Source organism: Triticum urartu, chromosome 5A (assembly GCF_056163025.1).
Source record: "Triticum urartu cultivar PI428250 chromosome 5A, HENAU_Tu73, whole genome shotgun sequence".
NCBI classification, from domain to species: Eukaryota; Viridiplantae; Streptophyta; class Magnoliopsida; order Poales; family Poaceae; genus Triticum; species Triticum urartu.
The window spans coordinates 21,514,046-21,537,658 of record NC_141877.1 but is presented as its reverse complement, the minus strand read 5'-3'; the positions used below and the strand labels follow the sequence as shown (position 1 = coordinate 21,537,658).

Sequence of the window (23,613 nt, the reverse complement as noted above, 5' to 3'; positions counted from 1 at the left end):
AGTAAATAAATAACAAGCAATGCCACAGTTGGGCGTCTCAGCGACACCACATAAAGGGTTTATAAAGTAAATAAATAACAAGCAATGCAACAGTCGGGCGTCTCAGCGACACCACATAAAGGGCTTATAAAGTAAATAAATAACAAGGAATGCCACAGTCGGGCGTCTCAGCGACACCACATAAAGGGCTTATAAAGTAAATAAATAACAAGCAATGCCACAGTCGGGCGTCTCAGCGACACCACATAAAGGGCTCATAAAATAAATAATCACAATGAATATCCAGGATGTAGAACCATCCCAGCGATACTCGATAATACAAATGATGCAACGGGTTAGTCCATCCCAAAATAGTAATCATGGTCCTCACAAGTCACTAGTCGGTATCCAAGCTTGGTTTACCAATTTCACCTCCGAAGACCGACACTAAGACCAACACTTGACCCATCCCAGACTGTAATCCTTAACCATGGACATGACTATTCGAATAGGTTTAATCTCTGCAGAGGGTGTACTCTTTACCCACGAGTAACGGATTCCTTTAGTCCATCGGGACTAATTTCGTCTACGGCCTTTTAGTTGAAAACACGCCTAACTTGCACACACCAGCTTAACTCATCGGTGTCTGGAATCACCCACGACACTTGTTAAGCAAAACTCTAAGTGGAGAGGCTACAACCTCGCGTAGCATGGGATCAAATTTATATCGCACTCTCTAAGGGGTGGCCTCCCCTCTCGGTCCCAACCGGAAACACCCATGCCCCCTGACCAGGTGGCATGCCTACCGGCTACAACCGATATCTTCCACCATGGCCTCTCTGTACGGTGTGTGCTTGAAAGGGGTTGACGACTTACTGAACCGTACCCTACCTGTGGCAGGGACGAGTGGTAGTACGAGGCAAGTATGGGGGTTACTGGAACAAGACTCGATCTACGGCCGACTCTGGAGGCTTATAGGTTCCCTGCATGACATGTATATCAAATATATTTCAACCGACGAAATCACCACCCATTATACCTTACTATGCCATACCGGACATAACCGTCCCGACGGGGACCGGCGACAAGCTCACTCCTACCCAAGGCAGAGGCTTTCCCGGATTCCTTTCCGGCATGCATGCAAGGCACATGAGGATGATTACCATCACAAGTATATTCATTTCCAACAGCAAGGAAATCACTAATATGCCTTGATGCAAATGATCGCATCGCCACATAAAATAACGAGTTCTCCGAAATGAGATGGTGTTATAAACGAGTCAACTAACACACCAAAAATATTATTCCGGGGTTCAGTATGCTTGCCTTTATGGTGTGGAAAGGCAGGGTGCACTCCAAATCTTTTGAAAGCTTTCCTTCCTCTCTCCAAAATCCTATTTTCAATAAATTTGAATTAACACACAAATTCACAACAGCACAAAAAGTTGTTTGAATTTTTTTTGAAATAAATCTTAAAATAAAATAGACCATATTTGAGAGAGGTAGGAAAAAGAATTAATTCATTTGGAGTTTTATTTAAAAAGATATAGCCAGTCAAAGTTGTGGTCAAAATCTGTTAAAAAAATCAGAAAAGAAAAACGTTTCGAATATATATGTACACGTCGAAAGCGTACTTTGGAAATACGCTTCCACTTATCCAGCGTGGACTGCGCGTGGGTCACCGACAGTGGGCCCGCCTGGCCCACTGGTCAGGTTTGACTGGTCCACGCGCGCGTCGTCTCCCCCTGACCGAACAGAGGTGGAGCTCCGGCGAGACTCGCCGGCGAATGGCGGCGTCTCTCGGTGATCTGATTGCATGGGCGTGCTCAGGAGGTCGAGACAAACTCGGGGGTACCCGCCATGGTCGCCGACGTGGACGGAGTCGCCGGCGACGAGCATTGCGGCGGAGATGGCTTCGGGGGCGAAGTGAGTATGGGGCTGCGGTGGTTCCCGATCAAAATCGAGCAGGGGAACGAGTTCACGGGAGGATGAGAAGGTTCCTGGTGAAGAGAAATGGGAGGGGGAGGCCCTGGTGGCGCCGGAATGGCCGGGGCAGTGGCGGCGGCTGCGGTTGCCGGAGATGGGAAGGAGACCTCCCCTGGTCGATTGGCTGCCAATGGGGGTCCTAGGGAGATGGCTTGGGACTGCCTGCGTGCGGAGACGAGCTCGGGGCTCCATAAATAGGCGATCGGGGTCGGTTCCGACGGTGGGCGCGGATAAGGTCGCCGGCGACCGCCATTCTGTAGCTAGGGCATCGTGGCGGCGACGAGTGCTAGTGGACACGCTTGTGGATGAGCTCGCGCTGTTCCAGGGGCCAGGTGGCGAGCGGGAGAGGCTTGGGCGGCACTGAACTGAGTAGGGGATGTCGGCGGCCGTGTCGGCTAGCTCCTGGCCTGCCGGGGACGTGGCGAGGGCTCTTGGCGTGTTGTGGTGAGAAGGGAGCGAGTGGCGTGGCTCTGCAGTGGAGGCAAAGCCAGGGGCGCGACGTGTCGGCTCGGGCGCGGCACGTGCAAAATGCGTGCTCTGCTCGCGCCCAGAGCACGCACGGAACATGCTCGACGGAATCCCATTGCATGATAGAGGTCTCCAAACTACAAGAGGGTTAGCAGGGTGTGGTTATAGGCTAGGGCAAAACCATTGGACAAGCTGGTTTGGTCAGGGGATCAGGTTCACAGTGCAAACCAAAAACTCATGCCAAAACAGATCATGCCCATAAGGTGTTTGACAAAATGCCAAGGGCACTTAGGCAAGTCTTGGAGTGGTCAAAAACTCCAGATGGTGGTCTCTTTAGATGAAAGAGAGAGTGGTGAGGTCATTTGGACAAGAGGAGAAAATTGCTAGTGCAAATCTTACAAAACTTCAATTCTGGACAGGGAATAAATGGCATCATTTCATGAACCAAAAATGACCCAAAGGGTGCATGCTCCTGGACTTAAGTGTTTTGCAGGGAGGACTACAAGTAGGAAAAAGAATCAAGAGCTAAGGAGCAAGCAAAATTATGGTTGCTGTACAAACCATCAAGTTGGTCCAGAATGAAAATGGGGTTGATACACTCATATTTCAAATAACATCGTTGGGTTTTTGCATAAAGTTGAATCATAGGCTAATACCAACATCCCATAATTTTGGTGGAGGCTTGAAAGAAATATATAAAAGGGTTGGGGTGCAAAATTGCACTCTGGACCAGAGAAGAAAATTGGATGTAGAGCTCCAAATATTTCATGAATAAAAGATATTTTTGCATAAAGGTGATTAAAAACATCACATGACATCTCCAAATTTTGGTTGGAATTTTAAGTGAATTTATCAAATGGTTGTAGTTCAAATATGGCCATATAACCTTGAAAAACCATTTTTCAAGAAAATAAAGATCAAGCAAAATAATTATGTAATTAGTTATACTGATAAAAGAAAAGTTTTTCTTGAGAGGTTAAACAAGTCCAATAACATATTTGAAAGGTTTTCACTTTAGGGAACAACTCCATGATAATAAGAAAGGAAATGTTTCAAAAATCAAAAGGGAGTCCAAAAAAAATCAAAGTTTTAATTCGTGGAAAAAATTTTAATCCATTAAAACAAGGTCAAAATTTTGGGGTGTCACAATACTACCCCCCTTAAGAAAAATCTCGTCCTCGAGATTTGTTAAAAGCTGTTTTGAGAAAAATTATATGCAATAAAATGTGGCTACAGTGAGAGGGCAATAAGTGGTGTAAAACCGAAGTGTGAATACTGGTGTTGCGTGGAAAAATCTACGGTTAGGGACAAAAACGAGAGATTTCTACGCCAGATATAAATTTAGAATAACTTCTAAATTTAAATATACACTGGTCGTACCCAAGAGCACAGTGCTCTCTCTGGCCGACAGGTGGACCCGGGGCCCATAGTCATCCTCTTCTTCTCCCTCTAGTTCTCTCTTATTCCTCTCTCCCGCGTGCTTTCCCGCGCTTTATCCACTGGCGACGTCTAGCGCGTAGGGCATCTAGGCCGTACCGCGGTAGTGCGTGGCGTGCTAGTTGCCGGTGCAGCGTGCACTCACCTCGCGGGCCAGCACGCTGTCGGCACTACTCGCGGATTCGTCTCCGAACACCGGCGATCGGCGACGAGCGGCGTTGGTGGACTTCGCCCACCGTACACCGAGCTCGAGCTATAAAATGGCCGGGGTGCCCCTCTCTTCTTCCTCACACCTAGCCTCACTTCTGCTCCTCCTTCTTCCTCCATTACTGCTTACAGAAGCTCGGGTTAGGCTCTAATGGCGGAGGCGATGCCGGACTGGTTTGCGATCCTGATATGCGGAGGGCTGGCGACACTGTTGGGGCTCTCCGTGCTCCTGTGCGCGATGATCCTCGATGATCGTCGCGATGCTGCTGCTCGGGTGTTGGCTCTCCGCGGTGGTGGTGATCACGAGGAGTAGATGGGGTGTGCCGGGTGCTAACTGTTGTTAGGGGGTGATTAGCTGGATGTAACACCGTTGCAAAGTTTTGCAAACAGTGTATGTGTTCGAATGATTATGGCTGTGAGTCTGCTGCCGTTGTGCTGTGTGAAACTAAATAATCCACGTCGTGCAAAGGTGTACGATGCAGTCGCACCAGGAAAAGTAATCTTACTCCAGGATTTTTCGCGAGGGAAAATGGTTAAAATAAAGGGGCATAAACCACAACAAAACTATACATATTAGTAGAAGCCAAATAATTTATTCATCGCGCAAGCTCCGGATATCATGCATAAGGTATAACACACGGGTACATGTTGCAATAATGAACACAGCAGCGACATCTAGAATGGAAATGGTAACTGGACGGGGTCCCGAGAAAACGTCTCCGGTACCGGGATACACTCCTCTTCTATCGGGGGAAGTGGATTGACCAGTCGATGAATGCGTCTTTCTTGGTCGGGCCTCAGAGTTCTGCCGATGGCGATCTGAGGATTTAAATCCGCGAGGCTCTAGAGGTAACCCATCATGCATTGGGTTAAACGCTCTTGAGCGATGACGTAATGGACAAGGTTGGCCAGTACTGGGTCTCTCTCAATTCGTCCACTAGGAAAAGATGTTACTTCTCCGGGTGCTGCACGGCTCGGAAAGTAATAATACCCTCGTTCGCTGGCATAGGGTACCGCGAATCGAAGGTGAGCAAGCGCTTCGTATGCAATAGCTTCTATGGCCATCTGTGGGGTTGGCATAGATTTCCCCACGAAGGAGACCTCCGTTGGATCTTGGGTTGAGTTTACGAGAGGGATGTGTACTGCTGCCCAATATCTCGAGGTGGAAGGGGTGATTCTCGATTTGAACAGCTCGTACTGGGTGGCTGGGTAGCGCCCATGGTACTGCAGGTAAAATCCCACAATATCTTGACAAAATTATCCGGGGTTGCATCTGGGGTTCTCAGGTAAATGCTGGGGCTCGGCATGGCAAGAAATGGTTGTGAGGGTGGTGCACAAGGTGAGAGGTGCTTGGCAAGGTCACGCGGTGGCCTCTTTATAGCACTGGAGCTGGGTCATTTTTACTGTGGTGATTGGTAAAGAAATTTCCAGCTCTGCTCCACGGGTCGGGGTCAAGCCACAGATTCACACATTTCACTAAAGTGATGTGTTACTTTGGGGTTGTCGGGGAGGTTTTTGGTAACTGTGTCTGGGATAGAAATCTTATACTGCATACTGGCGTATCCAGGCAAGGCTACTATTAAAACAGAGGCACGACAACAGGCGGCATTTGAATACAAGGCCACACGATTACAAAGCGAGGGTACACTGGGACTCGATAAGACTCGGGTGACTTAGTCTACCTCGTTTACATCCAAGCGGGCGTGCCTTGTGGATGTTGAGGCTTCTCCACGGGTCTCGCCGTCGGAATTAGCCGGAGTGGGTTGAGGGGCTGCAGGCTCGGGGTAGCGATGAGGACCATCTCGGGGATTGTTGGCCACAACCCCGTTGGAGTGTGCTCCCAATATGCGACGAAAAACTTCTTGGGTTATCACAACACCTTGGCCGATGGCTGGGGTGGACCTCAGGGACTCGATCGGGTGTCCAAACAGCACGACTGGGTTGTCGGCGTTGGGCTCGTCCTCTTCTCTTGCCAGGGCTCGACGAACCAGCTCTCCACGAGCTGCGATTAGATCGATAGTGATTTGATCGCACAGTTCCTCTAGTGCACTTACATAGCGCACTAGGTGCAACAATGCAGGATCTGTCTCGTTATCTCCGTTGGCAACTTGGGGTGGTGTACCATACCCTTCACGTCTGGGGTAGTAGTGGAACGAGCGACAGTTAACTCTGGGCGACAAGTGCCGGAGATGAACTATAGCTTCTCGAGCAGCTAGTTGGATGGCTTGTGGCTCAAAGGAAGTTGTTCTTCCGGTGAACCGGTAGGGGCGTTCGGGTGCTAGACCCCTACCGTAGATGTGTACAGTGGCCCAGAATTGACAGCTTTCACCGCTCAAGGGTCCTTGGTACACAACATATTCTGGGGGTTCTTCTAACGCATAGGCACGACGGGTGAGGTTTGCGAGTATGGTCACAAAACCTCCAAGGTTGGTTGCTGTGGTCTCATTGTGCACGACGAGGCCAGGCAATGTGGCTCGGTTTGGGGTAGAGGCTGTGCTGTGCTGGGTTGAGACTAGCGTGCCCTTTTTATAGGAAAAGGGGACGGAGTCTTCCTTCGCACGTTTGCGAGAAAGGACTATTTAGGGGCCGGTTACTAGCGTGTGATCGACAGGCTTAGGTTGATAGGTTGGGCACCGACTACCAAAAGGTGTCGGGTCACTGTGGGGCTATCTTGTATGAGAAGCTTGGTTCGGTTATGGCTTGATAGGTTGGTCTGCCTAAGTTTATTGACCTGGCTAAGATACGATTAGCCAATGGTCAGCCTAGCTCTGATACCAAGTCTGTCACGACCGGGTTTTCCGGGTATTAAATTTCCAGAAAATGGCCGTCGTGCTCACCAGCCCCAGGATTACTGTTAGCTGATGAGGCACCAACTTGATACAGAAATTCCAAGCAAAAATACAAAATATGTAGTACAAGACCATTCTGGCCTGTGAGTACAACAATTGGTTTCTAGTGGTCGATGGCGGAAGCGGTTTGTGAGTCATCAGTGTCTGTGGGACTCCATTTCCCACAGGAACAGCTTACCAGGTTAACTCCTATCTTCGCGAGGCTGCTATCACCATTGCTTAGGTCCCGAGGCTGTCATCGCCATGCTCCTCTCCAAGCAAGCAATCTGGCCAAGACAATAGCCAGGGACAAGCCAGTGAGTACTTTGAATGTACTCGCAAACATTAAGAACACAGGTATAATATAATTGATCAACAGACACTGAAATATTCTATGATCACATCGTCAGTCACAAATAAAACATCTGTTATGCATGCAAGCATGTTATTTATATGCAACATGAATAAGCAATAATGGAGTGGGAATGAAATGCCGCAATCGGGCGTCTCAGCGACACCACATAAAGGTCTTATAAAGTAAATAAATAACAAGCAATGCCACAGTCGGGCGTCTCAGCGACACCACATAAAGGGCTTATAAAGTAAATAAATAACAAGCAATGCCACAGTCGGGCGTCTCAGCGACACCACATAAAGGGCTTATAAAGTAAATAAATAACAAGCAATACCACAGTCGGGCGTCTCAGCGACACCACATAAAGGGCTTATAAAGTAAATAAATAACAAGCAATGCCACAGTTGGGCGTCTCAGCGACACCACATAAAGGGTTTATAAAGTAAATAAATAACAAGCAATGCAACAGTCGGGCGTCTCAGCGACACCACATAAAGGGCTTATAAAGTAAATAAATAACAAGGAATGCCACAGTCGGGCGTCTCAGCGACACCACATAAAGGGCTTATAAAGTAAATAAATAACAAGCAATGCCACAGTCGGGCGTCTCAGCGACACCACATAAAGGGCTCATAAAATAAATAATCACAATGAATATCCAGGATGTAGAACCATCCCAGCGATACTCGATAATACAAATGATGCAACGGGTTAGTCCATCCCAAAATAGTAATCATGGTCCTCACAAGTCACTAGTCGGTATCCAAGTTTGGTTTACCAATTTCACCTCCGAAGACCGACACTAAGACCAACACTTGACCCATCCCAGACTGTAATCCTTAACCATGGACATGACTATTCGAATAGGTTTAATCTCTGCAGAGGGTGTACTCTTTACCCACGAGTAACGGATTCCTTTAGTCCATCGGGACTAATTTCGTCTACGGCCTTTTAGTTGAAAACACGCCTAACTTGCACACACCAGCTTAACTCATCGGTGTCTGGAATCACCCACGACACTTGTTAAGCAAAACTCTAAGTGGAGAGGCTACAACCTCGCGTAGCATGGGATCAAATTTATATCGCACTCTCTAAGGGGTGGCCTCCCCTCTCGGTCCCAACCGGAAACACCCATGCCCCCTGACCAGGTGGCATGCCTACCGGCTACAACCGATATCTTCCACCATGGCCTCTCTGTACGGTGTGTGCTTGAAAGGGGTTGACGACTTACTGAACCGTACCCTACCTGTGGCAGGGACGAGTGGTAGTACGAGGCAAGTATGGGGGTTACTGGAACAAGACTCGATCTACGGCCGACTCTGGAGGCTTATAGGTTCCCTGCATGACATGTATATCAAATATATTTCAACCGACGAAATCACCACCCATTATACCTTACTATGCCATACCGGACATAACCGTCCCGACGGGGACCGGCGACAAGCTCACTCCTACCCAAGGCAGAGGCTTTCCCGGATTCCTTTCCGGCATGCATGCAAGGCACATGAGGATGATTACCATCACAAGTATATTCATTTCCAACAGCAAGGAAATCACTAATATGCCTTGATGCAAATGATCGCATCGCCACATAAAATAACGAGTTCTCCGAAATGAGATGGTGTTATAAACGAGTCAACTAACACACCAAAAATATTATTCCGGGGTTCAGTATGCTTGCCTTTATGGTGTGGAAAGGCAGGGTGCACTCCAAATCTTTTGAAAGCTTTCCTTCCTCTCTCCAAAATCCTATTTTCAATAAATTTGAATTAACACACAAATTCACAACAGCACAAAAAGTTGTTTGAATTTTTTTTGAAATAAATCTTAAAATAAAATAGACCATATTTGAGAGAGGTAGGAAAAAGAATTAATTCATTTGGAGTTTTATTTAAAAAGATATAGCCAGTCAAAGTTGTGGTCAAAATCTGTTAAAAAAATCAGAAAAGAAAAACGTTTCGAATATATATGTACACGTCGAAAGCGTACTTTGGAAATACGCTTCCACTTATCCAGCGTGGACTGCGCGTGGGTCACCGACAGTGGGCCCGCCTGGCCCACTGGTCAGGTTTGACTGGTCCACGCGCGCGTCGTCTCCCCCTGACCGAACAGAGGTGGAGCTCCGGCGAGACTCGCCGGCGAATGGCGGCGTCTCTCGGTGATCTGATTGCATGGGCGTGCTCAGGAGGTCGAGACAAACTCGGGGGTACCCGCCATGGTCGCCGACGTGGACGGAGTCGCCGGCGACGAGCATTGCGGCGGAGATGGCTTCGGGGGCGAAGTGAGTATGGGGCTGCGGTGGTTCCCGATCAAAATCGAGCAGGGGAACGAGTTCACGGGAGGATGAGAAGGTTCCTGGTGAAGAGAAATGGGAGGGGGAGGCCCTGGTGGCGCCGGAATGGCCGGGGCAGTGGCGGCGGCTGCGGTTGCCGGAGATGGGAAGGAGACCTCCCCTGGTCGATTGGCTGCCAATGGGGGTCCTAGGGAGATGGCTTGGGACTGCCTGCGTGCGGAGACGAGCTCGGGGCTCCATAAATAGGCGATCGGGGTCGGTTCCGACGGTGGGCGCGGATAAGGTCGCCGGCGACCGCCATTCTGTAGCTAGGGCATCGTGGCGGCGACGAGTGCTAGTGGACACGCTTGTGGATGAGCTCGCGCTGTTCCAGGGGCCAGGTGGCGAGCGGGAGAGGCTTGGGCGGCACTGAACTGAGTAGGGGATGTCGGCGGCCGTGTCGGCTAGCTCCTGGCCTGCCGGGGACGTGGCGAGGGCTCTTGGCGTGTTGTGGTGAGAAGGGAGCGAGTGGCGTGGCTCTGCAGTGGAGGCAAAGCCAGGGGCGCGACGTGTCGGCTCGGGCGCGGCACGTGCAAAATGCGTGCTCTGCTCGCGCCCAGAGCACGCACGGAACATGCTCGACGGAATCCCATTGCATGATAGAGGTCTCCAAACTACAAGAGGGTTAGCAGGGTGTGGTTATAGGCTAGGGCAAAACCATTGGACAAGCTGGTTTGGTCAGGGGATCAGGTTCACAGTGCAAACCAAAAACTCATGCCAAAACAGATCATGCCCATAAGGTGTTTGACAAAATGCCAAGGGCACTTAGGCAAGTCTTGGAGTGGTCAAAAACTCCAGATGGTGGTCTCTTTAGATGAAAGAGAGAGTGGTGAGGTCATTTGGACAAGAGGAGAAAATTGCTAGTGCAAATCTTACAAAACTTCAATTCTGGACAGGGAATAAATGGCATCATTTCATGAACCAAAAATGACCCAAAGGGTGCATGCTCCTGGACTTAAGTGTTTTGCAGGGAGGACTACAAGTAGGAAAAAGAATCAAGAGCTAAGGAGCAAGCAAAATTATGGTTGCTGTACAAACCATCAAGTTGGTCCAGAATGAAAATGGGGTTGATACACTCATATTTCAAATAACATCGTTGGGTTTTTGCATAAAGTTGAATCATAGGCTAATACCAACATCCCATAATTTTGGTGGAGGCTTGAAAGAAATATATAAAAGGGTTGGGGTGCAAAATTGCACTCTGGACCAGAGAAGAAAATTGGATGTAGAGCTCCAAATATTTCATGAATAAAAGATATTTTTGCATAAAGGTGATTAAAAACATCACATGACATCTCCAAATTTTGGTTGGAATTTTAAGTGAATTTATCAAATGGTTGTAGTTCAAATATGGCCATATAACCTTGAAAAACCATTTTTCAAGAAAATAAAGATCAAGCAAATTAATTATGTAATTAGTTATACTGATAAAAGAAAAGTTTTTCTTGAGAGGTTAAACAAGTCCAATAACATATTTGAAAGGTTTTCACTTTAGGGAACAACTCCATGATAATAAGAAAGGAAATGTTTCAAAAATCAAAAGGGAGTCCAAAAAAATCAAAGTTTTAATTCTTGGAAAAAAATTTAATCCATTAAAACAAGGTCAAAATTTTGGGGTGTCACACACAACAGACAAGATTCATTTGAGCTGCGTCGCGATATAGCACAGTACAGAGGCGCCACACACCCAGTATGCTTCACAGATGAAGTAATGAATCACCAAATCCCAGAGGGTTTCAAACCCGTAAATATCGAATCATATGATGGTACAATAGATCCTGCGGTATGGATCGAGGACTACCTCCTGCACATCCACATGGCTCGCGGTGACGATCTACACGCCATCAAATACCTCCCACTCAAACTCAAAGGACCAGCTCAGCATTGGCTCAACAGCCTGCCAGCAGAATCCATTGGCTGTTGGGAAGATCTGGAAGCCGCATTCCTTGACAACTTACAGGGTACTTATGTGCGACTACCAGATGCCGATGACTTGAGCCACATAATTCAGCAGCCAGAGGAATCGGCCAGGCAATTCTGGACACGGTTCCTAACCAAGAAAAACCAAATCGTCGACTGTCCGGATGCAAAGGCCCTAGCAGCTTTTAAGCATAACATCCGCGATGAGTGGCTCGCCCGGCACCTTGGCCAGGAAAAGCCAAAATCTATGGCAGCCCTCACGACACTCATGACCCGCTTTTGCGCTGGAGAGGACAGCTGGCTGGCTCGCAACAACAACATATCAAAGAACCCTGGTACTTCGGATACCAAGGATAGCAATGGCAGGTCACGTCGTAACAAACATAAGCGCCGCATCAACAGCGACAATGCCGAAGATACGATAGTCAATGCCGGATTCATAGGCTCCAAACCCGGTCAGCGGAAAAAGCCATTCAAAAGAAGCACTCCGGACCCATCCAGTTTGGACCGTATACTCGATTGCTCGTGTCAAATACACGGCACCCCCGAAAAGCCAGCCAACCACACCAACATAGAATGTTGGGTGTTCAAGCAGGCCGGCAAGTTATATGCTGAAAACAAGGACAAGGAGTTGCATAGCGATGACGAGGAGGAGCCCCGGCCGCCGAACACCGGAGGAAAGAAGAGGTTCCCCCCACAAGTGCGGATGGTGAACATGATATACGCAACCCACATCCCCAAGAGGGAGCGGAAGCGTGCGCTAAGGGACGTATATGCGTTGGAGCCAGTCACCCCAAAGTTCAACCCATGGTCCTCCTGTCCGATCACCTTTGATCGCAGGGACCACCCCACTAGTATTCGTCATGGCGGATCCGCCGCACTGGTCCTAGATCCAATCATCGACGGATTTCACCTCACTCGAGTCCTTATGGACGGTGGCAGCAGCCTGAACCTGCTTTATCAGGATACGGTGCGCAAAATGGGTATAGACCCCTCAAGGATCAAACCCACAAAAACGACCTTCAAAGGCGACATACCAGGTGTAGAGGCCCATTGCACAGGCTCAGTCACACTGGAAGGCATCATACCAGGTGTAGAGGTCCGCTTTCATATCAAATTATGATCTTTGTTAGTCTCTTACACCCACACAATCCTCTAACCTTTGTAGCTACCACTAACTTTCTCTCGTGCATGCACACGCCCTCCTCGCCCTCCCCCTCCCTCGGCATTCTATCCACCGGGCACATTCATTTTTTTCTTTAGGTTGTTCTCCCAGAGTCTCCACAACTCCGTTCCGACACACACCGATTGATAAACCTCTGCAGCGATGCCTGCCTACAACATACACACACACCTTCAATCTCCTCCTTTATGTGTCCTTGCCTCGTGTCTCTCATACGGTCAGACACACGTGTAAACTCTCGCCCCTCTTTTCATCGGTCTCACAACCGCACACTCCACCCCATATCTAGCTAGTAGTTGGGCCTCTTGCACCACCTCCACTACCAAAAATACACTTCCGTGATGATACGTGTTGGTCACAGTAGGTCGCGTTTTTTGTCATGCATGTACATCCATGACAAATTTATGACAGAATCAAGATAGTCATACCTGTGCTGTCGTAGAAGTGTCCCATGACATTACCAAAATTATCATCACGGAAGTGTCCACATCCATGACGATAAATCGCGCGTCACAGAAGTGCTTTCGTCAAGGGTGACCGACATGTGGCATCCACCGTAACGGAACGCCATTAAGCTATCGGGTCGGGTTTTGGATCCGATAACCCGTTAACAGCCCCGACTAATGGGGATTTTCCATGTGTAAAATCATCATTGGCTGGAGGAAACACGTGTCGGCTCCTCGTTGGGACAGATATCAACCACTCATTGGACGGAAGGCGCCTATGATATGTCGACACGTGGCATGACCCAACAGAGGCCCATTCCTGTGAAAAGGCCGACCCATTTGACTTGGTCAAAAGCTGGCGGGCCGGCCCATGGAAAGCCTGTTAATGGCCTGTTCAAATATAGCCCATTTACAGCCTGCTAACCCAAGGCCTGTTACGCCCTATCCGAATTAGGCCCAGTAGCGTCATCTGGGCCATCCAATATGATTCCAGCCCGTTTTCACTTCTGGCCATGTATGGCCCATGACGTATTTCGGCCCATATGAGGCCCTATGTAACTCTTGGCCTATTAACGGCCCGTGGTGAAACTGGCTCGTAATGAACAGTGTATCACTTTACACCCATTAACGGCCCGTGGTGAAACTGGCCCGTAATGAACAGTGTATAACTTTATACCCATTAACGGCCCATTATTCCATTAGGCCGTTTCCATCCCATGTTATCTTTCGACCTTCTCAGAGCCCATTTATTCTTGGGCTCGTTTCCAGCATTTGTTTACTTACGGCCCGTTACTGTCATTTTCTGCTTGTGGGCCAAATTCAGACCGTGGTTACAGTCGGCCCGTTTGTGGTCCGTTAATTCGTTGGGCCGTTTTCATAGCATCATCAAATATGGCCTATTAACGATGGACCGTTATGGTCGACCCATGAATGGACGATTCCAACTCTAGCCCGTTTACGGCCATAATGCGGCCTGTTATTGGCCCATGTTTGGCCAATCGATCATACGGCCCGTATAAGGCCCATTGATGATACGGCCCGTAGAAGGCCCATTTTTTCTACGGCCCGTAGAAGGCCTACTGTTTCTACGGCCCGTAGAAGGCCCACTGTTTCTACGGCCCGTAGGAGGCCCAGTGTCACTACAGTAAATATTAGCCCATGGTTATTGTGGCCTAGTTTTAAAAAATAGGTTATTGTAGCCACTAGCAAACCGCGGAAAAAGTACTGCACTGACTACAAGCAAACAAATAAACAAGACAACAAGGAAATAAATAAGCAAGCAACTTATGCTAGGCTATCACGGCTATTACACATATTACATCCACTGGGCATCAAAGTTCGCCACCAGCGCAAATATAGGGAACACAGCAGCATATAAACGCCGCAGAAAAACAAGTCCAGAACTAAAACCACTTCAGAAGAGCTCAAGAAACAATATCCTGGGTACCCATAATGCTGGCAAGATGCTTAGCAAGCTTATTAACTTTCTCTTGTTTGGCGCTTAAATCCTCCAGCGCTTGCTATTGCACAAGAAAGTACGCATCTGAATTCTGCAGGGACTTCCTCAGTCCTTCGGCTTCTTGCCGCAGCACAGCTGACTGATGCCTTTCAGCTTGTAGCTGAGACTGAAGAAGCCGAAGTGATTCATGCAGCGAGTTCGAAGAGCTTGTGCCAGCGGTACTGGCCAGTAACTCGAACACTACATCAACGCAGGACTGTGGGGTTTTCTCACTGTCCACAAGATCGTTTTTATCACCTTTCTTCGAGACTAACAGGGTTGTCTCACTATCTTGAACCTTATCTGCATTACCTTCTCTACCATTGCATAGTGGGGTACTCTTCTCCAGTATTCTATTTGCATACTACAAGAGAAACAAGCAGACACATCACAGGTTTAGCTTGTAGTATACGAAACTCATTTTGGTAAACCGGTTCAGTAGTAAGGTGGACAGGATAACAACATGAAACAAACATATATCTATGTACTATGGTCACTGTATTGTCCATATCATTCTAGTTTATGTTCCTTAATCAAGATAGAGACACAATTCAACTCATATATTTTTAAGACACATCAGCATAGACAGAATATAAGTGTGAGAAACTACACAACATTGGCAACACTTGTAATGTGCATCACATGAGAACATAACTGTTTATGCAACTTAAACTGAAATCAACATAGAGCAAGAAGTTAGAACAACAATCAAGTTAAAGAAATAGGTTTAAAACATACATGTTGCGCCATTGGAGTTTCAATTGGATCCTTCAAATTCGAAAGTAGTTGGTATGAGTAAATACAGTGATGCAACAACAAAGGAGTATGGACCATAGCTACGGAATCTGACATGAGAACAATTGCTCTTCTTCTTTAAACGTGGAGTTTGGGTTAGCTGTGGTGGTCTTCATGCTTTGGGCACTGCAGTAGCTTTACAAACTGCTCGTGTGGGGGTACTCTGTGGTGGACATGGTGCTTTGTCAACTATAAGTGGGTTACTATCTGCTGGGGTTGCGGTTAGATGGGTTGTAGGTGGTTCTCTGCCCAACGGTGGAAGTGTGCAATCTGGAAGAGTCTCGATTATGTGTGGTGGGGCTAGTTTGTGGGCCAGTACAACCATGGTTCTATCTGCATCAACGGGTAGCACTGTCTTTTGTGAAGAATAGGTTTTTGCTCCCTTAGATACTGCCATCACCCCCTCCAATTCAAATGGCTGATAAACAAGAAATGAAATTGAACGTACATACATTCTATGATAGACAGATGTGGTAATTCACATGTATGTTGTCTAACCAAACAGAACAGCATGACACAATTTCAGATATATGATGCCTAACTAAATAGGATAGCATGACACAGTTTCAGATATATGATGGATAACTTAACAAGATATAATGGCATAATTCAACATATGATGAGTACCTAAACAGGATGACATGACAAAACTATATGATGTCTTTCTAAAATAGGTTGGGATGAAATAATTCACATACATGTTGTCTAAGTATACAGGATGGCATGATATAATTGACATAATTGATTCATATACTAAGCAGCTGGCACTCGCATGTATGATCTCTAAACTAAGCAGATAGAATTCAATAGTGTGCATATGATGTCTAAACTAAGCAATGCAAGACACCATATGCATCATATGAGAAATATAAACATTGCAACTTAGAGCATACACCTCAGGTGGGATATAGGACTGGTCATCTGTCTCTGAATCATCCTCTGAGGAGCTCCCTGTAACCATCGAGATATATGCTTCAACAGGTACCATTGCCTGCTCTGAAGACCTTGTTTTCACTCCAGATTTTTCCATAACCGGCTCAAATGGTTGATACACATGAAGAGTAGTTCAATATACACAGATTGTCGACAAATGGAATACGTAATGAAAATAAGATGGCATGAGATAATTCACATATATGATGCCTGGCTCCATGGCGGTGCATAATTCACATATATGATAACTGGCTGAAAAACATGGCATTGGATAATTCACATATCTGATATAGAAAGCAAACAGGAGGCATTCACACAAAGCATGTATAATCTAAGCAGATGGCATGGCAATGCAAGATATGTAAGATATGAGCAATATAACCTAGCCAAGTTAGAGCATGCACCTTGGGGCGGGGGGGGGGGAATACGACTGGTCATCTCTCTCTGAATCCTCCTCTGGAGCTATCTGTAACCAGCAAGAAATCTGCATCGACAGTTAGCACTAACTGCTCAGAAGACCTTGTTTTCACTCCAGATTTTCCCATGACCGACTCAAATGGCTGATGCACAGGAAGAGTAGATGAATGTATAAAAATTGTTGACAAATGGAATACATTGTGGAAAAAATTATGGCACGATACAATTCACATATATGATGACTGGCTAAACAGGATGGCATAGCATGATTCACGTATATGATGCCTGGCTAAAGAAGGTGGCATTGCATAATTCCCATATACTCCCTCCGTTCCTAAATATTTGTCTTTTTAGAGATTTCAAATGGACTACCACATACGGATGTATAAAGACATATTTTAGAGTGTAGATTCACTCATTTTGTTCTGTATGTAGTCACTTGTTGAAATCTCTAAAAAGAAAAATATTTAGGAATGGTGGGAGTATGATATAGAAACCAAACATGTGGCATTCACACAAAGAAAATGTAAACTAAGCTGATGACATATAAGATGTATAATGTAAGCAATGCAATGCGCCATATGCATGATATGACCAACATCAGCATGCCAGGTTAGAGCAAACACCTCAAGTGGTAAACAGGCGTGGTCGGCTCCTTCTGAATCTCCATCTGAACAGTTATCTTCCTCTGGAATACAATATGGAAATGCAGGAGGGGGGGGCACTTCGCCCACCATGGAACGGCGTTTGCATGACATTATATTCGCACGCAACGGTCTTCTCTTTTTCTCTACATGTTTAGTATGATTGTGTACAATATCTGACATGCATAATAAAAAAATAGTTAGATTTTGTAAGGCCTAAGGGGTGCATGCAAAAATCAAGACTGATGGTAGCAAACGAGTGGATGGATCCAAAACTAATGATAGCAGGTAGATTATAGCTTCAGTTTAAAAAGATAGACAATGGATCATCTATTGTTTGTTGCCCACCCAACATGAACCACATAGAAGACCCCAGATGAACCAGATAGTAGACAGATACTATTTGTTGCTGGCTCGATATGAGACCCACAGGAAATTCAAAACTCAAGATTGAACGATAAAGTAGCAGGTAATAATAACCGATGTATAACATAAGCAAATACGAAAGACGGCGACCTCTCTTTCGGAACTGTGTAGTCCTCAGGTTCATCTGCTCAGTCGGTGATGGTAATGTGGTTGGCGTGGCTGCCGGCAACGGGGAAGATGATCTGAGGCGGCGAAAGGAAGTCTGCAGGGGGGATCTCTGCTGCAGTGAACTCTTCTGTCGATGGTGCACCTCAGGGGGGTTGATGACGGCATGGCAGGAGCAGGACATAACACACAAAGTTTTCTTTGACGCCTATCTGAAAATGAAGTAAATCTGTAAGGGCTCCTTAGAATTGGAGTCTATAAACGCAGGGACAGGAAAAACACAGGAATAGGATAGGAATGCACGTGCAAAACAAAGCATTTGGAAACATAGGATTTCAGTCAACCTGTGTGTTTGGCTCACATGAATTGGAAGAACAGAGGAATGGAGAAACAAAGTGATGCGATGAGTGTACAACCTCTTTGGCATAGCCTTGTGGACCTCAGCATCATTGGGTTGGACGTGGAGGATGGTGATGATGCTGGTGTGACTGTCGGAGGCGGGGAAGAAGATCTGAGGCCTCCGGAAACGGCGCCGAGGGTACTGCTCCGCTGTGATGGACGGTTCCGTCATTGGAGCAGCTCCGCTAAGGTGTACGGCGACAAGGCTGAAGCATGACAAGATAGACAACGTTAATCTGAAGTGGGACCCTAATATCATCTGCAATAGATGATGTAAGATACATCACCAAAAAGTGCTATATGTAAAACGCATCAGCCGCGCCACAGCCGCTCCGACAGATGCTATAAGTACTGTTCACTCTGAACTTAACTGAAGAAAATGAACTTCACAGTCGAAACTGAATTTTACTGTCGAAACTGATTGAACTAGTAACAGAGCATTGCAATAGATGTTTAGGGCGTTCAAGCACTAGTAGCAGAGAAGCAGTGATCTAAATCAGCAGACGCTCGAGCAGGGAATGCACTTGCTGAGAGCAAGTCATGCAGTAGCACCGCGAGCGAGTGCTAAAGTAGCAACTCCTGTAGCTGCCAGAGGTCGTGCAGCAGCAGCAGCAACGCAAGCGAGAGCAAGAGTAGAGCAGCAGCACGAACGAAAGCAGGAGCAATGCAGCAGCGCGACCGACAACAAGAACAGAGCCGCAGCGCGAGCGAGAGCTGGAGCAGTTGTAGCTAGTGCCCTTGCGGAAGTCGCCGCCGAGGAAGCAACGACATGGGGGAGAGACGCCGTGGATGATGTGGCCGGCGACGGCGCCGTCGATGGAGACACGCCATGTCTACTCGGTATCGAGCACCGGCAGCCCCATGAGATCGAATAAAAGATAAAATGCAGCGGTGAGTGCAGAACCTCCTTGGTGGCACCGAGTTGGCCTCGGCTTCATCGGAGGAATTGGTGAGGGTGCTGCGGTTCCGGTGGGGCAGGTCAAGACGGCGCTGTGGGGATTGAGGTGGCGCGATAGACGAGGCGAACGTTGGGGTAGCTCCTTGAAGGTGGAGGACGGGGCGGCTGATCCGGCGGGACGACGAGATCGACAACAGATCCTCATCCAGTGCGGTGGATGAGGGACAGCGAGCTGTTGCGGTGGACGACGTAGTCGGGGAAGAGTCTCCGGCTGGGCGGCGGCCGGGAGGCCGACTGTGGAGCGTGGGGTTTCGCGGGTTTTGGCGGCCTCGGTGTACGAATGGGGGGGGCGAAGGGGGAGGGGGGAGCCAAGCTTAGGGACGCGCTTGTCCGAAATGTAGTGTAAGTTACCAGCGTACCCCCACCGGTTTTGACACCGCGACGTGGAGCTTCGTTTTCGGCCGAGGGGTAGAAGGGGGATTTCGCGTGTCTGGGCTGCGGGAGCGATTTCGGATGAGGAGGGAGTTCTCGCGCGCATCCAAATTTCGGGATAACAAGGCACGACGTGGGTTGAAGAAGCGGGAGTTTCAAAGCAGGTGAGACAAAAGATACTCGAGCTTGAAAATTTCGGGATAACAAGGTGCGGATTCCTTGTTGGGCAGAGCAAACTTAATGTGTAAAAAAACAATTCATACAAGACACAAGAGAGTCATGTCCCCTTTTACTATATTGCTATAGATGCCATTGAAAAAACTACAAGAAAAATGTAAAAAAAATCGGGAGAACAAGATTACCCTGCACAGTACCAAATCGGTTCGCACTTCCCTCAACAACAACAAAAAACAAATCAATTCCCACCAAAGAAAGAGGAATGTCCCTTTTTATATGATTACAGATGCCATGATCTCGAATTTCAATTTTTGAATCCACGTTATGTTGAATTCGAATATATCGTTAGGTGACCTTGCGGTTTATAATTGATGTAGTCGTATATTTTGATCTTCCATCATATATGAACATTTTACTCCACCATGTGAACATATATATTGTCGTCTACCATATGGACTAAATTTGAATCAATTTTCCTTATTTGAATACGATTGTTGTCAAGTTATACAATAATTTAAATATTATATTGATAACAAAAAACATACATATAGCAGTAATCATATTTCACTATGAACTACATGTACCATACGCTCTCCAATTCAAATATTTGTATCCATTTTATGTTGCATTCAAATCATAGTACATTATTGATCTAGGTAGCGAGATGTTTGGGATAATCTAAACCCTGTTTTCATACGTATAATTTTTGGCTGAATTGGGACAAGTTTTGGTATAAGCCTCTTGCAAAACTGGAGATTCTCTCAACAAACCTCGTGGTTCCAAGAGGGAACGTGTCACCTTTGTGTGCGAAATGATATACGCTGCCTCCCCCCTAATTTTATTTACAGAGGCAACATAGAACTATATGAGTGCCCTGTTAAATTTTGGAATTATTTCGGGTTCATTTGGCCTTTTTATACATTAATTGAGTTTCTGGACTTTTAATGTGCATAATCTAAATATGAATTGCATGGACATGCTCCGGTACACCAAAGTGGGTTGAGAAATCACATGTGTGTCCTTGGTGGAATTTCTAGGTCCCATGGAAGAAATGAGAATGAAATTCAAACATCTGGGCGTCATGACTCGGCCGAGAACATCGAGAAACTTTGATTTTAAATTCATGTAAATCCAAAACTCGCCTGGAAATCATGAAACTTGGCATGGTGTCATGTCATGGCACTAACATGTTGTGGTAAAAAATTGGGCCGATTTGGAAGCTCGTGGTTCTAAGATGGAACGTGCCACCTTTGAGTGTGAAACGATATACGCTGCCCCCCTTGAGTTTCTTAACAAAGGCAACATAGAACTACATTAGTGCCCTGTTAAATTTTGGAATTATTCCGGGTTCGTTTGTCGTTTTTATAGATTAATTGAGTTTCTGGTCATTTAATGTGCATAATTCAAATTTGAACTACAAGCACATGCTCTCGTGCACCAAAGTTGGTTGAAAAATCACATTTGTGTCCTCGTGTGAATTTCTAGGTCCTGTGCAAGAAATGAGAATAAAATTAAAACATCTGGGCATCGTGGCTCGGCCGAGAACATTGAGAAACTTGGTTTTAAAATTCTTGTAAATCCAAAACACGTCTGAAAATCATGAAGCTTGGCATGGATGTCATGTCATGGTACTACCATGTTGTGGTAAAAAAATTGGCCGAATAGGAACAAATTTTGGTATAAGCTTCTTGCAAAACAAAGCTTCTCTCAAGAAGGCTCGTGGTTCTGAGAGGGAACGTGCCACCTTTGAGTGCGAAACGATATACGTTGTCCCCCTTGAGTTTATTTACAAATGCAACATAGAACTACATGAGTGCCCTGTTAAATTTTGGAATTATTCCAGGTTCGTTTGGCCTTATTTACACATTAATTGAGTTTTTGGTCATTTAATGTGCATAATTCAAATTTGAACTACAAGCGCATGCTCCCATGCACCAAAGTTGGTTGAAAAATCACATTTTTGTCCTCGGGTGAATTTCTACTCCCTCCTTCCATCCATATAGGTCCTAATGCGTTTTTCGAAGCTAACTTTGACCAAACGTTAGAGCAATAATATATGACATGCAACTTACACAAAGCATACCTTCGGATTTGTATGTCAAAGGAGCTTCCAATAATATAATTTTCATAGTATACATCTCATGTGCTATTAATCTTGTCAATAGTCAAAGGCTGTCTTGAAAAACACATTAGGCCCTATATAGATGGAAGGAGGGAGTAGGTCCCATGCAAAAAATGAGAATAAAATTCAAACATTTGGGCATCGTGGCTCGGTCGAGAACATTGAGAAACTTGGTTTTAAAATCATGAAACTTGGCATGGTGTCATGTCATGGTAGTACCATGCCGTGGTAACAAAAAATTGCCGAATAGGAACAAATTTTGGTATAAGCTTCTTGCAAATCGGAGCTTCTCTCAAGAAGGCTCGTGGTTCTAGGAGGGAACGTGTCACCTTTGTGTGCATAATTCAAATTTGAAATACAAGCACATGTTCCAGTGCACCAAAGTTGGTTGAAAAATCACATGTGTGTCCTCAGGTAAATTTCTAGGTTACATGCAAGAAATGGGAATGAAATTCAAAATTCTGGGCATCGTGGCTGGGTTGGAAACATTGAGAAACTTAGTTTTTTAATTCCTGTAAATCCAAAACACGCATGAAAATAATGAAACTTGGCTTGGTGCACGTCGACATCACCGTGATCCTTGCTGCTTGTCACCTCCATTTCCACCTTGACGGCGTCGGTCGTGCCTTTGGGCTCCCCCGGCGGGCCGTTCGCCCACAGCTTGTCCACATAGTGCGGCAGTGGGGACGCCCCCACTCTGATGCAGACGACCGACACGACGATAGGCGCGCCGATGTCGAGCACGCCGCCGACCAAGAAAAACGCGCAGCGGTCCTCCTCCGCGAACAGCAAGAGCCGTGGCTCCGACAGTGGCACTTGCAGCTGGAGCACCTTGCCGTACTGGATCTTGTGCACGGGCATGGGATGCGCGGTGCTGATGTGGTGGTAGAGTACCGGCGGCGGGTCTTCGTAGCCACAGATGGGCACGGGGCATTTGCAGGGCGCGAGCGGACACACGCTCTGGTGATCCGCGATCTTGTGGTAAGTGACGTAGAGCCCACAGCCTTCGTGCGGGCACTCCACCCTCACCGACGAAAGGACGGAGTCCACCGCCGCGTTCCGCAAGTCGAAGCCACCACCGCGCTCGCACTTCTGGCACTGCCGCTGGTTCCCGGGGCGCTCGACGCGGCAGTCCGCGCAGGCCAGGTGCCCTCCCTTGCACTGGAGAAATCAATCGAACATCACATCAATCAAGAAACCTGCACCTTTCTCAATCAGCCGAATGGGCGAGGTGTATTCGAACCTCATACAATGGAGGCGTCAAGGGGCAGAGGCACAAGGGGTAGTGGAGCATGGTGAGGTCCATCGAGACCTTAGAGAGGTCCATCGTCGGGTCCTGTTCGGTCTGCATGATCTCGCCCTCCTCGTGCACAACCATCTCTCGACTTGGGCCGGGGTATTACAAAGCTTTACCTTCACATAATTTATACTACTTCAAGGTGCATTAAATCAACACATGTGTCGGCGTTCTGGGAATGGGGGTCCCCAGACTTGCCTGCCTGCGGACCGCGGCGTGGCTCAAATGGGGGCCCAATGCGGCCCATCTTCATCAACACAGGGCTCAAGACCTTCGCGAGGGGCCAAGCCTCGTGGGGCGGACAACACGGCGCATCCTCAGGCGCAGCC

At 47.1% G+C, this 23,613-nt stretch overlaps 1 protein-coding gene across 1 annotated transcript; it reads right to left on the bottom strand.

Moving 5' to 3' along the window:
• Positions 1-9,181: 9,181 nt before the first annotated feature.
• Positions 9,182-23,365, bottom strand: LOC125536485 (E3 ubiquitin-protein ligase SINA-like 4). The gene is made up of 4 exons (XM_087523190.1): positions 23,231-23,365; positions 22,582-23,148; positions 9,366-9,553; positions 9,182-9,188 (listed from the first exon to the last, which is right to left on the bottom strand). Exons 1-4 carry the CDS (start codon positions 23,363-23,365, stop codon positions 9,182-9,184), a joined length of 897 nt encoding a protein of 298 aa, XP_087379316.1.
• Positions 23,366-23,613: the final 248 nt, after the last annotated feature.